Genomic DNA, 18690 nt, shown 5'->3' with positions numbered 1-18690 from the left:
ACGTTATTCATGTAGCTGAAGTTGCGTAATTTCGCTCAATCTCCCCACACACACACCCCGTAGTGTAGACCAGCCCAAAATGTCAGCTTGGCTGGTCCATAAGAAAAAGGTCCTGGTGACGCTAGGGTGGCAGTCTGAGGGAAGGGGCAACTACTCACAGAGAGGCAAACCTCTGCAGGCATTTGTGAGGAGAGAGAAGGGTTAAGGTGTCAGGTCCACTGGCTCACTCTTGTAGGTCATCCTTTCTGCGCAGGGGCTGATGGGAGATTTGATTGTATAATGACAGGTTATGTAACAAATGAGGCAGAAAATTCTCTAACAACTAAAACCGCAGGTGAAATTCAAATTCTATCTACTCTCGAGGGCAACAGGGGAAGGAGCCTTTGGAGGAGCAAAGACTCAGACATATTTACAGAAAAGGGAAACAGGGAGGCAATAAAATACTGCTGCAAGCCTAGGGGGACCGATTCAGGATGGGGCCTGGAGGCTTGATAAAAAACAAAGGCTGTTGCTATTTGCTCACAATGACACCTGTCTCCCTACCTGTGCTCCAAGAAACAAATTAATCAGATTTCCATTGGCCCCCTCCTCTCCTCTCCCCACCCCCCACCCCCACCCTTGGCATGAGAGAAAATAGCAGCCTGGTCTTTCAATTCTAATTGTATGCAAGCTGTGGTAGCTCCTGGTGAAAGCTGCAGTCAATAAACTAGAGACAATTTGAAGAGACACAATGGGAGCTGCCCCTCCCACAGCTTCACCATTATCCCAGCTTTTATTTAGGTCTAAAAGCAGTGATTTTATGCTTTCTTGCCTGAAGTTCTGCAGAGATATGAATACAGACCCAAACTAAACAGGAGACATCACAAGCAGGCCACTGTGATAGTCAATGTGCTTCCCAGCAAGCAAGACACAGCAAGCTCAGGATGCTGGTGCTCCGATAATGGAGAGTACTTAGGTGGAATAATACTCACTAGAGTCAGTACTGAGGCTTCTAAACTCACTGTTAGATAGGCTCCAATGGAGATTTGAAACCTGGTCTCAGAAAGTGCCTCCCAAGTTCTTCTCCTTTGCTGGGAGGAGGAGACATTAGAAAAGTAGCCCCACAATGCCTCTTTGGGGATGCTCTTTTCCAGAGTTGGCCTTGTACCAAGCACCCCTTGCCTTGCAGAGTACGCTGCTGAGATTGGTCATTGACCCTGGCAGCTCAGCCAACAATGCCAAACTCACAGTCCTGGAGCCTCTATTGCTCTCTCATTCTTCTCCCTTCATCATTCTGCTACCTCATTAGGAGTCCCAGCTCTTGGGCTGCAGACAGACGGCTGCCCTCTCCCCTTTGTTCCTTAATAAAACAGCAGGTTTGCAGAAGTCCAGTGTCATCCTGGTCACTCTTTCAGAACTCACTGGAACCCCAGCAAAGGGTTAGTGCTGAGACAGGCCAAGGAACCAGGAGGGGAAGGAAATGCCTCAAATATATTTTCAAACTAAAGGGGGTGGAATTAAACAAGGAAAAAAACACAAGAAAGAAGCGAATTCTTCTATCTGTTTGTTAATGAGGTTGGGGAACTCAGGGCACATGCAACATTTCTGGCTCAGGGAGATTTTCAGAGAGAATAGGAGATTTTTCAAAGGACAGGCTCTGACCAATACAGGCTCTGGAAGGGGTGGAGGAACAGTAGCCATCTATTGGGAGCTGCAATTTTCACTTCTATCATAGTTCAGAGTCCTCCCATCCTGTGTCTAGTTACTGTGTCCACGGGCTCTCACAGTAAAATTTTTGGAGGCCTCAGAGTTCAGCCACCACTCTTGCTGTTGGCCGCTATGACAATTTTTCTTAAAATACTTGATTAACTTTAGGAAAAACAAATAAATATACACATATACAAGTCCAAATCAATTTATTTATGGAGGGTTTTCTTTTTTTGCAGACTCAATAATAAAAATAATGTACAGTTCTCTATTCTTTACTGGATCTAAACAGAATAGAAACACAAATATGGTGCTTTGCACATTCTTGTCTTTTGTTGTTGTTGTTTTCTTTTTGGTTGCTTTTTAAAAAAAAGACTTGCTAACTAGTAAGTCTGCTGCTGCGAAAAGTAATATCTGTATGTTTGCTAATATCACTTTTCATAGCAGAATTATTAGCTAGTTAGGAGGCTCTGATAAGTGATATTAACAACCGTACAAATATCAATTTTCACAGCAGACTTACTCAGCCCTGGCAAGTCAGGGGACAAATTAGGCCCTGGATGGGGAGCAATGGGTGCCAGGGGCAATGTGGGGGGGGAGGTAAGTCCAGGTCAGGGCCCGCCACCTCACAGTCAGAGCCTGGGGCTGGAGGAGGCTGCAGGGGGCCAGGGACAAGGGGGCGGGGAGTGAGCCCAGAGCCAGTACCCGCCGCTGCTTGGCTGGGGTCCAGGGCCGGAGCCCAAAGTCCCACGACTGGAACCTGCCACCCGCCGCCCCAGAGTTGATGCCCGAAGCCCAAGCCTCACTGACCCCGGGAAGGTGGGGGACTCACTGGCTGCCAGCTCCTCCAGCGTTTGTGGCTCAAGAGGGGGGGGAAGGGCCAACACTTCTGGTGGCCCTGGGGGAGAGGCACTGCTTTGCACCCCGCCCCATCACTGCCCAGGAGGCTGTGGCCATTGTGGCCACATTTGAGAAATGCTGGTTTAAACTATGTCCTGGGCACCTTTCTGCCACCATCAGGGGGAGCTCTCTGAGCACTACAGGATTCATTAAGTAACATATGATGAGCATTACAAGATCTTTGGTGAAGGAAGGGCACTAGTGAGGGCAAAGCATTTGTATGCAAATGAACTGAAGTCACCTGCATACAGTGGCTAGTGGGAGCCAACACCCCTCCGTCTAGAAATCAAGCTCAGCTCAGTTTGAAAACATCACTAAGTTCTTCCCCACTCTTCTCCAAGGTGAATCTACAAACGTGCAGGAGAGCTTGAGGAAGCGGGGCATTCGGTATAAGATGTAAATTTAAGAAAAGTCGTCTTTTTCTTTTGGTTAGTCTTGTAATAGCCTTTCATGAAAAATAGCCAGCTGCCCGTGACTGAGGCAATGCACACATCTTGGGGTTCAGAGGACACCATACACCAGTGGGGTTAACTACCAGGGCCAGATTTAAACCTGGGGTAAGCCAGAGAACTCACTGAAGCTGTAAGAGCTTACACCAGGGCTCCATTTGGTCCAGTGTTTTCAGAACCTTTTAATTCATAGATTATAAAGCCAGAAGGCACTGTTGTGATTATCTCGTTTGACCTCTTGTATAACACAGGCAACATGACTTCCCTGAATTAATTCCTGTTGGAACTAGAGCATATCCTCTGGAAAAACATCCAATCTTGGTTTTAAAATGTCCAGTGATGGAGAACTCACCACAAATGCTAACCTCAGAGCTCACAGTTACCCTGGCAGTAGCCTCTCTTCCCTCCCAGTACATACAGAGATTTCCTGCCACCTTGCCGTCGCCTGCAGCACATGAATGTAATATGTGCTTCAATACCCTGCCAGCACCTCTTTCCAGCAGATTTCCACAACACCAAGGGAAACTTTCTAGCAAGGTTCACTGTACACAGAAGTCTCTGGGAACTAAAATTGCCCAGGTATTTGGTTTATAAAGAAAACACACAACTAAAAAAACCTCACCACCTCCAAGCTAATAGGATCTTTCACTGCCCTCTGCTGTTACCAGTCATTCAGCTTCCAATTTACTCTTTAATAATGTCAGGCTGGGGCTCAGGACTGGCAGCTTCCCAGCTTCTTTCTCAGGCGAGTTGGAGCTGCAGCTTGTGAATATGCTGAAGTTTAATGCAATCTGTCTTCTTTGGTAATCACATTCCGTCTGCACTGGGCGCAATAAAGATGTATTGGTAAATGCATTTGCTAAAGATATACTCTGCTGAAAAGGCTACAAGCCTGATTTACAGGAGGCAAGGAGGAAGCATTGCCTAGCAGAGACTGGCAAGAGATGTGCTCTGCTCTGCACACAGCAACAGAGGGGCAGAGATTGTGCAGCAGCAGCACAGGCCCTGCTTTACTTTAGAGCTGAGGAAGAAAAAGAAACCACATGTTTTGGGAGCTGGTGACTTTAAAGATACCAGAGAAAAGCCCTTTCCCTGGCAGCTTTAACCTTGCTGATTTGCAGACATACAAAGACCTTCTTTATAAACAGGAAGGAAAAAAATTCCACTAGGACTTGCAACAACATTTGGTCTAATATATCCTGACAATTTTCCCATCTCCTTCTGTTGGGGCTTCTTCTGGGAGCCGGCTGGCAGCTTGTTTCATGTTATACTTAAATCAGGCAAACAGCTTCCCCTCACAATGCTAATGCAAAGGAGAGAGGCTCCCATCACAACAATCTCAGCCTCTCCCTTTCACACAGGTGATCCCATGAGAACTATCTCAGTCTCATATTCACTACAAAGCTCTGCTTTTGCTCTGAAGTCCACCCCACCATAAACCCTGACACTGTTCAAGAAATTGCTCAGTCAGAGCGGATGGCCCTGTACCTGGAAGGACACTTTCCTCTTTTCTTACACACTAGAAATCCCACATCTTATACTCACCATCATCTCAAAGTCTATTTTTGCCAGTTGAGAGCCCTGGAAAGCGTGAATTTCCAGTGGAAGTGGTCTGTGAATTGTGCATCTTTTCCACTCCCTTTCTTTTGTTCAAATACTAATGGACTAATTCTTCCAAGATGCTGAGCAGCCAAAATTGATAGATGTTAATGGCAGTTGTATGCGCTCCGCACCTCTGAAGATCAGATCATAAGGGGTGCAGGCTTCCTATACTGGGCCAGCAATTTTGGGATACCCATAATCCCTTAGAGGAAACACCTTGGTCTAATTTGCCAATCTAGGGGAACTAACGGCAAGCAGCAACAATAGGAGGCAAGCCCCCCAATGTTGGGGTGCAATACTAGGAGATAGAGAGCACTTAGAGCTCTGGTCATTCAAAAATATTGCTGGTGTTGGAAATATTGCTTTGGCATCTTAAATGTGAAGGGTGTAGCTTGGATGGTCCATAGGAAAAGTTGAGATTTGGGGGAAATGACAAGATGCATGAGAAGCTTATCAGAAACCCAACAGTGGTTGGCACTACTGTCTCAAGATGACAACTCAGAGCATCAGCACCTGCTGCAATTGGGGGATTCAGCAGCCTGTGGGGAGGTCCTGGGGAGAGATTGAGGCCTGTGAGCATTCTGACCTTGCCATCAGAGCCACAGCAATCTGAGAGAAACCTCCCCATAAGGAAAACACCATGCAGAGAGGACAGCAAAGCCAGCAGGATGCAGTGGGGAAGTAACGGTTACCTTCTGTGCTGCACTAACACAGCGCTGATACTCCTTGGCCAGCTCCGAGCACTTGAGCACTTCATGCTTGTTTTCCTGGTAGCACTTCAGAATCTCAGACTGCAGCCCTGCGCATAGAGGCTCAGTGTTCCTCCGCCTGTAGGGAAAACGAGGACAGGAGGATCTGTGACAAGGGTAATGTTCACCTACTTACTTCAACTCTAGCAGTTCCCATTCATATGCCAACCCCCGCACTGGAACCACGAGAAAAATCTTCAAAAAATAAGTTATCCAGTAGGAATAGCAACCACCAAAGGAATCATGCCTTTCAGTTGAGGCGTTCAAAGCACTTAGCAAATACAAGCTTCATAATCTCCCATGAGGTTAGGAAGGGTTATCCCTATTCAGCAAGTGGGGAAAGAGTCAGAGAGATTAAATGATTTGCCCAAATCATACAAAAAATCTTTGGCAGAGCTGGAGGTAAATCCCAGGAATCCAGGCTGAACCACAAGACTCTCCAAAACAACCAGATGTCTACCCTAAGAGTCGGAGGAGCAACCATGACTTGTTGAATAAGCCACCTCATTCTCCAATTTACGTCACAGCTATTAAAGCATGTCAAAACAAAACAAAAAAGAGCAGGTTTGCATATGTGACTGCAGCTCAAGTAGGCATGCATGAGCTAGCTTTAATCTAGCTGGAGCAATAAAGCTGTGGCAGTGCCGGTTCCAGCGTGGGCTAGTCCCACATGTCATTACCCAGGGTTCTAGTTGGGCTTGTAGTCTGCACTGCAGTCCAGGCTGCCATGGCTTCACCGCTTCAGCACACTAGCTAGTTAGATTAAAGCTAGCTGAGATAGATCTACTCAGGCTGCAATCAGACCCCATGATGGTCATGTAGACTTACGGGAGGTGTCTGAAGAGCATCTATAACTTGTTGAATAAACCACCTCACAATCTCCAATTTAAGTCACAGCTATTTAAGCACTTCAAAAAACCAGCAGGCTTGGGGTCATCATGACCATTCTAGTGGCTAGCAAAAGTAGGGAGTAAGAGTGTAACTAAATATGTTTTTTTATTTTTTGAAGTCGTCAATTTAATATTCATCTATAGGTGACATTTACAGCTACCCAGGTATATCTCATATACTATAAGATATGCATGTACATACAACACACAAGTAGCAACAGTACAAATAATGGAGAAGGCAGAGGTGAAACACCACCAGCAATGATGGTACTTACGTACTAAGCAAAGTGCCATCATCTACACAGACGTGCATACACAAACTGCAGGATTTGCACCACACTTTAGAACTTGTGTGCAAGTGTGTGCATATGTTAAGGAGGGAGTGCACACAGGAAGAAATTCTCAGATGTAATCTACTACACCTTAAATCCCCACTTTTCCTATACTGCTACATTTGTAGGTCTGTCTCTGAACATTGAGCCCAGCTCTTCTTTCCACAGCACTTGATCCTACAGGCAAATTGTAATCCTGTGCAATGACATCACATTCATTTCCTGAGCAACAAAAATGGTGTCATCAATGCATCCTTATGACTTCAGTGCACAATCAGGGAGGCGCTGAGAGTGAGTTTCTGGATGTTGCACCTGCTGCATATTCAAGCTATTATTTGAGTCATGTTTCTTTCTACTGGGCAAAGAAACTAAAAATCCTGTGCTTCTTGGATCCTTTGTGACTGTAGTGAGGATGGGGGGAAGGGAGCTCTGACATGAACTTTCAGCCCTCACATTTTTTAGGTTGGGGATGCATGCAGGGGGTGGGGGGCATGATAAGGGCAAAATATTCTGTTATATCTGGATACTTCTCTGAGAAAATTGTACTAGGACAATGTCCAAGAAGTACACCCTCAGCCCTGATCACACCACCAAGTCTCAAGGGCAAAGCATTTATCAGGAACAACATGCCCCACATACCAGCCACAGCAATGAAAAGAAACAGCAACATTGCTGTGCTTGGATTAGACACAGTCAAATAATTTAGACCCTCCTTCCCCCCCAAAAAATGGTATGGTCTTTAGAAGGAAGGTAATTCCTATGTAGGATCCCTGGACTTTGTTCATTATTTTATGTGTCATATTAAAACAAACCAAAAAAATCTTTTAAAAGCCTTCCAAAAGTTTGAAATGGAAAAGAACTTGCAGGGAACTTCAGATACTCATAAGATTGGCATTTTGCTCTGTCACTGCGATTTTAATATAATTCTAATCAACTCAGTGAGTCCTTCGAAACAATACCAAACAGTGCTAGGTCAGGAAATACCACCAAATCCCTCAATTCACTGGGAAAGTTAAGACTTTTTAAATTAGGTTTTTAACTCAGCATGTTAAAAAAACCTAAAGTGTATTTTGTAACATCATCCAACAGGAGGAAGGGGGAAGAAAGATACAATATGTTATTAAATCATTCATCTATATTCACCTGAATTTAACAGTGCGATATAAGCTTCTCAGATGGACGGATACATTTTAGAGAGTGTTTGGGTTTCACTTTGCCAGTCTCAGAATGGAGGGTCATTAAGCCCTTATTTGCTTGTTCCTCACCTGCTATGGTGCCTGCCTTCACTGACTAAGATCAATGACAAGTTAGGACACACTTGAGGGCTCATGGCACCCTCTTGCCCAGACTGTGCCAGGAGGTGCAGGCAGCACTGCACAGGGTTAAAAACAAAACCAAATTATAGAAAGCAGCTGGTGAGGTGCCTGCCACTGCCTTTCCCCTGCAAGAGGTGAGAGATCAACCCATGTAAAGTGACAGAGGTTGCTTGGGAGGCAGCTGCATTACCAGTGTATTTGCTACTGCTTCACAGAACAGCCCAAAGAGCAGAGCGTTTACACAGCAACTGAACTTCAGTTAGCCAGAGTCATCACAAACACCTTATCCCTGCTTCAATAAATTAATATTTTTTTTCAAAATGAAAGCCAAGATCTCATCTACACACAAGTTGCACCAATTTGACTAAACAGGTTTAGATCAATAAACTAGAGGAATAAAACACAAAGACAGTTAAGTCGATTATGGATTTAAAACATTGTTAAATCGATTTAAGAGTGTCTGCACAAGTTAACTGCACTGATTTAACTAAGTCTGTTTTGTCACCTTACTTAGGTAAATCAGTAGAACTTGTATTTAGACAAGGCCTCTGCTTTCACTCAAAAAAAGGAGTCTCATAGTTGTAAAGAAAACCTTAAAAATTTGAAGGAGTGTAACCAATGCAGTAAAGTCTGCCTGAGTTTGTAAATAGCCTAAAACAATAGCTCTGAAAGGGGTGGACTGTCCCATCTATGAGGTGCCCAATAACAAGTTAGATGCCAGGTCTGTTAACTATCTCACTAATGCTCAAAGCATGTCATGGATGGAGCAGGAAGATCACACTGCAAGTGTGAAAGCTGATTTTGGTGCTATAAGCAGGTAGCATCTGGGAGGTTCCACCATTTCTCCCACCAGCCCTCAGTCTGACCTGTGGAGCTAGGAAGCCTAGCCCAGATGTCCGTACGAACCCCATCAAAGGGGAGGCTATCCTGGAGAGCCCAATGGGACACCTAAGCCTGTGCCTGCCTGGCCCCACCATGCTCCCTCAAAAAAGGGGGTGCCTGGACTGCTCTGGTGGTGAACTTAAGGCTAAGCAGTTTCTTTCCTAGTTCCAGTGGCTGCTGCTGCTCCTCCCTCTGTTCGAGGCTAGTGCAGCCTCAGGCAGACATCACTGTGCTGCTTCCTCTTGGATCACGTTTTTAATTGTTGTTTTTAAACCTGGGAACTCTGATTGTGACATCACTGCATGACTGAGAGCTATGGCCCCAAGCACCCGTTGTACCTATGCCTTCATCTGTCCCTGCTCACGGGTGTTTCTGAACCCCCCTGAGAAGGAGCCAAGCCTGAGGAGCCTCATGGAATCCAGCAGAATGTCTTACTTCAGACACCTCCATAATCTCCTGAGAGTGAGATCCCATTTTGGCCTCTGAAGTACCTCCCCTCCCTCGGTTAGCTACAGCCAGTAGGCTCAGACTGCTCTGAGGAAGGTGGCATTCTAGCCTCCCCACTGGGCTGCTGTTGGTAAGACAGGGTGCTCAGCAAAAAGGGGTCTGGTGCAGTGACATCTGGGGCTTTCTTTGGAAAGGTTTAAGGCTCACTCTGTTTTTAAAAAGGAAAAAAAGATATTCTTAAAAAAAAAAAACAAAAAAAACAAAACAAAAAAAACCCAACTATGCTGGCTCCAGAGAAGGCTAGGCTCTTAGACCTTGTTTAACATATTGAGTTATAATTCCCACCAGTGTTACTGAAACTGATAGATGGGACTCATCTACAGGGGCTGAGAGAAAGGACAGGAGGCAGGGTTGCAAGGTTAGGGGCTTGAACAATGCCCCAGGAAGAAAAATGAAGCATATCAATATGAAAGGCTAAGTCCATAACCTATGCCCCCATCTGCGTACTGGGCAAGGTGTAAGTCAACAGGTGGAAAGAGGAACAGCTAAGACTAGAAATAAAATAACTCATTAGTTTTGCCTCTCTCATCAAACTGTGGGGAAACAAACCTTTGCTTCTCTGCTGTCCAATAGGAAGGAAGGCTGTGTACACATGAAATCCAGGATTTCAGATCCTCCTCTCCCCCTCCCACTGAGTAAGCTAAATCAGGTCTTTGTCTGGAAAAGAAGGGAGAGGTTTTCTTAAATGAAACAAAGGGCATCTTTCTCTCTGCCATCCCTTGAGGTAAGCATGGAGCCAGAGAGATCTTGCTGCATTTCGACGCGCTGAGAGTTACCAATTCCTATCTCTTTCCGTGTATTCCCTTTATTTAATAAATGAAATCTCATCAACTTATCCTTCTTTTATTATCACTGCTGACATCAATCTGATAATATTGGCTTGGCGTGGAATCGTGCTATTATATGTCCTCCTGATATTTAATTTAAGAGAAACGTCTGCAGTGGGGTGAATATGTGAAGCAAGCTTTTTATTACTGGCAGCAGTAAGGACGCTGGGAGTGAATTAGACATTCATCTTAGTCAGGACCAATCTAGTGGCTCAGAAGAGGTTTTCTCTTTAACCCTCTCTTGGCTGTTCAGCAGTGGCAGGTAACTGCTGCTCCAGCCAACAGCTGCATTCATCGGTCTTGGAAAATTCATCTCTGCATAAATATAAACCCAATGAAGAAGTGCAGAGTGCCTGGGAGGTTAAAGCAAGGTTCCTAAAGAATTTCCACCATCAATTCTGGGCTAGTAAAAAAGTGTTTGTCAGAATGTTTGTCAATTAATCAAACAGTTCCCCCTCCCCAACACACACACTGAGACAGCCAGCTATTACAGGGATAGATTAAGGCAAGATCCTTGGGATCTAGCCCCCAGGGGCAGATGCAGGAACAAGGCAGAGCAACAGGCCACAGAGAAGTACCCGGCTGATTGCTGGTAGCAAGCTGCCCTGTAGGAGGAAGATCATGGACTCAGGACTGGGAGGTGGAGGGGAGGGGAGCCTTCTGCATCTGGGAGGAAGACATTAAGGCTATGTCTACACTACGCAGCTTTTACAGCTGTGCCGCTAAAAAGCACCCAGTGTAGCTTCTGTTTGTCGGCAGGAGAGAGCTCTTCTGCTGATAAAAAATTCCAACCCCAAGGAGCGGCAGCAGCTTTGTCGGCAGGAGAGTGCTCCTGCTGACAAAGCGCTGTTCACACCGGTGCTTTTCGTTGGTAAAACTTTTGTCGTTGTGGGTGTGTGTTTTTTTTAACACCCCTGAACAACCAAAGTTTTGCCAACCAAGTTCCAGTGTAGACAAAGCCTAAGTATCTGCATGGTGACAGAAGGTTTAACTAAAAGAAGAGTCCATCATGGGGTAGCTCAAGGGTGGTTGTTGCACAAAACTTTGGTAGAGGCAAGTGCCATTTAATCTTAAACTTACCCCTGGGGTTAGTCGCACTGAGAAAACAGGGCTGTAAATGCTGCAGTAACAGAATGACAGGAGGATATTCTGTTCTAAAGATTAATGGAAAACATGCTCATTCCTCCTAGTCAGTCAGTCAGTCAGAGTCAGGAGGCCAGCCCAGTCCCTGCCCACATAAACCTCCGTCTTTCCATCACATGCACATCTCTGGGTCATAGAGTCGGTACCTAACTTTTCTTGAGTTCATGAGCTTTCAGATGCAGGATTTTGGTTCGGGCCCTGTTCTCCACCCTTCTGGGACAGAGTTCCCAACTCTGGAAGTCAGTTGTTTAAATAAAAAGAGACTCGAATATCCCACAACTGTGGCCTTCCCCCACCCAACCTTCTCAAAAAAATCCCTAACCCCTACCTGTATTTGCCACTATTTTGTCCTGCAACTAAAAATACACCAGCAAAGTAAATTTCTAGCCCTATCATTCTAGGACATAGCAGCCCCATAGGCCAGTGCAGGAGAGCAATTTCCTCATGGTTACTATACACCAGGCAAACTAGTTGATTGTTACAGAGGTCCCAGATGTAGTCAAAAGATGCCATAGCAGGTTGCTCTTTTACACTCTGGTGAACTGTATTCAGACTGAACTGTATACTGCAGTTACAAAGGAGTTTGTGGGGAAGATGGGGTGGGAATCTAAACCTAGACATTTTCATGCATCTACTCAGGAAAAGCCCAGGGCTGAGATATCAGGTGATGTGGCAGGTCAGAAATGAGGTGCATTGATAGAGCTGTATGAGGGCTCAGGGCATAGATAGCTCGGGGTGTTGCAGGTCAGGATTGACATACGCTAGTGACTTGTAATAGATGATACGTCTACACTATGAGCTGGGGTTGTGACTCCTAGCTTGCGTAGACATACTCGCGCTAGCTCTCCCCGAGCCGGTGTTCTAAAAACAGGCATGTAACTGAGATAGTATGGCAGCGGTGAGCAACGGCCTGAACCCTGTGGACACATGCTTGGCACAGCTCGTCCATGCCACTACTCACTGCTGCCTGTGCTACCTTGGCTACACTACTATTTTTAGGGCGCTATCTTGGAGGGAGGAAGTGCTAGTACGTCTACAACAGCTGGGAATCACATGCTGGGATGTTTTTGCATCACAAGGCCTGCTGTGGGTATTTTAGAGTGAGCATGTTGGTGCAATGGTCAGGTACTGTGGTATGTTGTGGTATGATATTACACATATACAAAAACCTACAAGTGGCTAGCTGAGCTGGAAAACTGCATTCTCCCTTTGATAGTATTTGGCTGTCACAGACAGCGTCTCTAACATGTCAGGAAAATAACTCTGGAGGAATACATCGAACAGGACAAAGAAAGGTTTCTTCTTTTCTGATTATCGCATCCTTAGCATTTACAGCCAAAAATTAAAACACAACTGAAGCATTTCATTCATAAATAACAAACTCACCACCACAGAGAAAATAGCTGTGGAAACTATCTGGGAAGCTGTCAGCTGGTGATCAAGGAGAAGGACTACAGGATACTGCAATATCACAAACCCAGCACCATGACCTCACTACTTCCTTTGGAATTCCCTCCCCCACCAGGTCAGTTCACTAACATAGCTAGAATTAAAAAGGGGATAGTCATTTGGTGACTGATTTAGCAGGAATATGGAATGGATGATCTAATAGATCTCTTCAATCTCTGACTTCCATGATCCAATAATATTCTATTACAAATACTAAGATGAGGTACCCAAATCATATGTTTCAAGAGCATAACCTCTATGGTCAGAGAGAAAAAACACTCCTGCCCTTCCTCAAGTATTCAAGAACATTTTTCAACTGATCTGGTTTCACCTTCCTCCAAAGCATCGGGATTGGACACAGCTGTGGATTAGTTACTACGCTGGGCAGAACTAAAACCCAATCTGCTATGACAAATACTATGTTATATCAAGTAAGAGAACAATGTGGACCAAAATAGAGAGAACCACCCCTGGGACTTCTCATAAGGATAGCGCCATTAGCCTCAGTGTTCTGGATAAATTCCAGCTCAGATAACTAAATTCTGCCTCCTGGAATTCCCTTTGCTGTTTCCATTGAATACAGTATGCTGCTTTACCTCCTGTCATCATAAACAGTTGTGCAGCACTGCAACTGAACAGCTGCTGCATTCCACCCCAGAGATAGCTGCATTTCAGTGGTGGGTGAAGCGATTGCTATATTCTAGTGGCATGGGAGTGCCACTATTGTTAAGGTTGCATTGTGCCACCTGTTTAAAGGTGGACCTTTCGAAGTTCTCTAAAATCAACACGCTTAGTTGGTTTCTTTGAAATTTAGTGTGCCTCAGGAGGGTGCAGGATAGTGTTTAGTGACCAAAATTTGGAGTTATTTGAGCCAGGGGTTCCAGACATATAAGAACCCATAAATAGCCATTTAAAAAAAACAAAAAACAAACAAAACAAAAAAACTGTAGGTGAGGTTTGGGTTTTTGGTATTTTGCACAGCGCTAGAGATCAAACTATTGATGTGATGCAGATCAAAAAGGTCTCAATCTGTCAAGTTTTACCCAAGTTAGTGTATGGTACCCACCAGAGGCGCCGACTTTTAATGTGCCGTGGGGTACTCAACCCCCGCCCCCGGCTCTGCCCCAGGCCCCACCCCCACTCCACCTCTTCCCCCAAGCCCCCACTCCCACCCCTCTTCTTCTCACCCCCTCACCCGAGACCGCCTGGTCTTCACTCCTCCCCCCAGCACCTCCTGCCTGCTGCGGAACAGCTGATCTGCAGCAGGTGCTGGGAGGAAGGGGGAGACGCTGATCCACAGGGCCGCCAGTGGACAGGAGGTGCTGGGGGGATGGGAGCTGGCTGCCAGTGGGTGATCTCCACCCACCATTTTTTCCCCATGGGTACTTCAGCTTTGGAGCACCCATGGAGTCGGCGCCTATGGTACCCCTAAATGTTTCGGGAATCCGACTTGAAGAAAATGTACACTTATATTGCACATGCACCAGTCCAGAAAAACAGCTAGAGGGGTTTCCATGCCCACCATTTTCTATGGTTTAAACTCGACTCTTGTAAGCGCCTCTCTAAAATCTGCTGTTTGCAGTGTTGTTGTAGACATGTTGGTCCCAGGAGATTAGAGAGACAAGGTGGGTGAGGTAATATCTCTTATTGGTGAAAGAGACAAGCTCTGTGTAGCTCGAAAGCTTGTCTCTATATTACCTCACCCACCTTGTCTCTCTAAAATCTGAGCAGTTATTCAAAGTGCTTTGAAATTTGGTGTGCCTCGTGGGGGCACAGGATACCATTAGTAATACAACTGATTTCTGAGTTATAGGCCTCCCAAATACCGCTTTCCTTCTGCTACCTTGTACTGTTAAACTCGGGGTATGTCTACACCGCAATCAGACACCCACGGCAGGCCTGTGCCAGCTGACTCGGGCTCACGTGTATGTTTAATTGCAGTGTAGATGTTCTGGCTCGGGCTACAGCCCAAGCTCTGGGACCTCCCACCTTGTAGGGTCCTATAGCCCAGGCTACCGATTGAGCCCAGGCATCTACACTGCAATTAAACAGCCCCACAGCTCAAGTCAGCTGGCATGGGTCAGCCGTGGGTTTTTAACTGCAGTGCAGACATACTGCTAGAGGTACTCATGACTCTATGAATTACAGACCTCTTGATAATGATGAACACCCCTCAATTAACGTATCTAAGGATAAGTTAATCACAAGCCTCCACCTAAGACAAAAGGAGTTTTGGACTTAGGGAATGTCTTCACAGCAAAAAAAAAAAAAAGACTAGCAATAGAGAGTCTTAGAGCCCAGGTCAACTGACTCGGGCTAGAACTAGGAGGCTCACACTTCCCTTCCCTCTTGTCGGGTTTCAAGCCAGGCTCCAGTCCGAGCCCGAATGTCTACACTGCTATTTTTAATACCCAATAATAATAATACATAGCCCCTGTACTAAAGAGCTTTAACAACATTAAACTCCACAAATACCCCTTTAAGGCAGGTAGTCTTCCTAGTTCACAAATGATGAACCTCGTTGCTTCAGTTTAACTGACCTGCCCAAAGTCTGAGTTCAAGGCCAGAAACGATCATTTAATCTGACCCCCTGTATATCACAGGCCAACACCACCCCCCACATACTAAGCCCAACAACTGAAATGAGACCAGAGTATTACAGCCCACAGGATACTAAACTACTATGTGCCACAGGCAGAGAACAGAAGAGACTGAGGTTCACCAATGCCCAAGCCCCCTGCAATTGCAGGGAACTCACTGAGAGGTATACAGATAATCCCAGCAAGTGACCCATACCCCATATGGCAGAGGAAGGCGAAAAACCTCCCAGGTCACTGCCAGTCTGGCCTGGGGGGAAATTCCTTCCTTACCCCACATATGGCGATCAGTTAGACCCTGAGCATGTGAGCAAGAATCAGCCGAATCAGCACGTGAGAAACAGAATGCTTGGTGCCACCTCAGAGCCCTGGCCCACGCCATCCAGTGTCCCATCACCAGCCATGGCCATCTCTGATGCTTCAAACGAAGGAGATCAAGAAAACCCAGAGTACATTGCTGGAGGGCAGGGGGATGGGGGGGGGGGGGGATGACCCTTTCTGACTCCTGCAGGTGACCAGCTGAAGCCCTGAAATATGAGCTTTTAGGAATATAAAACACAAACCACAAGGGACAAAACTGGGACTAGAACTGACGGTTCCTGACTTCCGTACTGTACTTAGCCCAATGCTACTTCCCGTGCTCATACTTGTTTTCTTAACCTCACTAAACATAAGCAGTCATTCTCCATTTCACTGATGAGTGCCCCTAGAAGGCTTCAATTTATATCTCAGGCTGTTTTGCTAGACAAAGTCAAAGTAACTTCAATGACCAATATAATGACTGACCAATATAATCTCTACAAGTGTGGCTACTTGTGTTATCTGTTGAATGCCGGTACTCTCAAAACTGCACAAAAAGGAGGATGACGTGGCCCCATCCCAGTGAACCTGCAAATTAGATAACTATTCGTCTCTACTGGCATTTTGCATGGCAGATGGCAAGTTGTGTGGTATAATAGAAAATACTTTTTCACAGGCAATTCAAATGTATATTTGGACATAGATTCTTTACTAGTGATGAACGTAGGATATTGACTTTGGAGGAACTCTGCCAGTTTTGAAGCCGAAAGGAAAATTACAGCCTGTTCTTTTCCTTGCCAGGAGATACTGAAGTTAACAGAAGTTGATCTCATGCCTGCAAACACCACACACCATTTCATCCAAAGATGCCAAGCTACTAAGGTTGACAAGCAAAGATGAAGAGTCTAAAGTTAGCAGTAAAATGGCCTTTGGAAGTGAAACAGGAATGAGTCAGAACCTTGTTGCTGGAAGGAGCTCTCTGAATCAGAAAAGGAGGATGGCTGAGCTCCCACAAGGCAGAAAATATAGCAAGCAGTAACTGCATCTGAAACAAAACTTAGCCCCTACAGGTGACCCAAACAGGGATTTATTTTTTTTAAATAAGATAAACAACAACACTTAAGAACAGTTAAGACCTCAGATCAGCAATGGAGTATGTGCAGTTCACTGAATGCATGAATTACTGGCTCTAAGAACACAAAAGGTTGGATGGTCAGTGCTACAGCGTTTAGGGTGTAACGACCTCCTGAGAAAATGCCTCATCTATACAGATGTGAAAATTCCAAAAGCAACCCTTATTTACTGTACCTGCAAGACCTGAGGTCTGCAAGAGAGGAGTTTATGATGTTCTCACAAAGCTAGAGATGTTTTCCTTGTAGTGATACCCCCTCCATCATACTTTCAGACTGCAGCCCTTCAGGATGAAAGGTGCTAAGTATTTTAGCAGCTTCCTACAGTATTTACTTTACCCACCACCAAAATGCAGGCATTTCTGGGGTGGACATGACAACTAACAGCCACACTAGATACATTATAGACACTACATAGTGTATCCAACTGAAGCTGCAGGTGAAATTTACACAGACAGAATTAAGTAATCCGAATTAGAATTCAGGTGAGACACTGGAACTAAACACTTCAGCTTAAAGACCCCATGGCACTTTCTGCAATCTAAGCTTCAGGATGACATGTCATGCATAAGGAGATGGCTTCAGCCCCACAGCACATCATGCTTACACTATGTTGTGTGATTCACTCACTACTGACTCCACCACCATTCACCCACCCTTTTAAACACTGGAAATGTTGCTATTGCAGGAGAAACACAAACCCTTGAACTCAGGTCTTGGCAAGCAACACAATCTCAACAAAGTATTTAAAGAACACAAGAAATTCCAATAGAAAACCATTTAAGTGAACATGTTTTTCAATTCAGAGGAAACCATATGCTTTCAAACTGGCACCAAAAGCCTCTCATGCAAGTTAACGTGACCAGCACCAACTTCAGGGTGCCTGCCTTCAGCTATTAATGATAATCCGAGTCAGCTCCAGTCGATGACAGCTTACTGCTGAAAAATTTTTTCCAAGGAAGAAGTATCCCTATGGACCACTCTGGAGTCAGTAAGGAAGTCTCCCAAGTGCTACATTTTTACCGAATTAGACATGGGCCTGGAGGGCTTGGCAGAAAAGCAGGGTGTGCACCTGTCCCATCATGCAGGAAAGAGACCTCCAGGGATCAACCTCAGGACACAGGGAAGAAGCAGAAGGTGAGGATGAGAAGCGTGAACCAAACTCCAGCAGGCCTAGGCATACTGAAATTAGGCTGAGGGTCTACTGATTGTGAGGTTTCAATGTTAATGGGACTCTATGCGGAAAGCTACTGGTTGCACTACGGTTTACATGAAAATCTATTTTAGCTGAAGAACTTTGATCATCCATAAAGTGCTCATTGGAGTATGATGCTATAAAATTATCTCTCGCCCTCTACAAGGAAAAGAAGGGCAGCTTGGACACTGATCTCTGAGGAGACAACTCACCATGTTGGAGGCTTGTGTAGCTATGTCATGACTATCATCTCAGGAAGAAGAGATTCAGGGCACATATTGGAATATAGAATCTCTGACCTTCAGAACATCAGTATCCCTCCCCTCAATACTCTCCAATATCACGTTCCCTTGTTTCCTATCACCCCATGAGGAGAATTTAACATTCAATAATAAATAGAAGTATCTCACATAAAGAGCATATAATTCAGAAGCATGAATACAATTACTGTTCAAAATAGCAACACTGCCCTTGAAATCAGTTGTTAGTGAATTAATGACCAGATTGTTAGGAGTGTTGCCTCAGCTTTGCCTTGGGCTTCTAATTAGCAAACAAGTCATTAATTCACTGGTTACAAGTGGTTTCTGAGGCATTATTGCTTCTGACATCACAATTTTTTGGAAGGCTTCTCCAGATGACCTGAGCCTCATATCAACCCCTGGCCATCACCACCACCAGCACACAGAAAGGCAGCTGCAAGCATCCAGTGCTGGCCAACCTGAGGTCACTAATCAAT

The 18690-nt window shown here is 45.3% G+C and overlaps 1 protein-coding gene across 4 annotated transcripts in view; it reads right to left on the bottom strand.

Moving 5' to 3' along the window:
- The window catches only part of CHCHD6 (coiled-coil-helix-coiled-coil-helix domain containing 6), a 182550-nt gene that overhangs the window by 46611 nt on the left and 117249 nt on the right, over positions 1-18690 (bottom strand). For 2 of the 4 annotated variants that reach the window (XM_065407771.1, XM_065407772.1), the window contains 2 exons: positions 9863-9970; positions 5330-5465 (listed from right to left, as the gene is read on the bottom strand). In XM_065407771.1, coding sequence (XP_065263843.1) covers positions 5330-5465; positions 9863-9970 — 244 coding nt within the window. The remainder of the gene's footprint in view (positions 1-5329; positions 5466-9862; positions 9971-18690) is intronic. The other 2 variants (XM_065407773.1, XM_065407774.1) reach the window with 1 other exon arrangement.

This window comes from Emys orbicularis, chromosome 7 (assembly GCF_028017835.1).
Source record: "Emys orbicularis isolate rEmyOrb1 chromosome 7, rEmyOrb1.hap1, whole genome shotgun sequence".
NCBI lineage: Eukaryota > Metazoa > Chordata > Testudines > Emydidae > Emys > Emys orbicularis.
The sequence above is the reverse complement of the archived record's forward strand: the minus strand, read 5'-3'. Positions and strand labels throughout refer to the sequence as shown.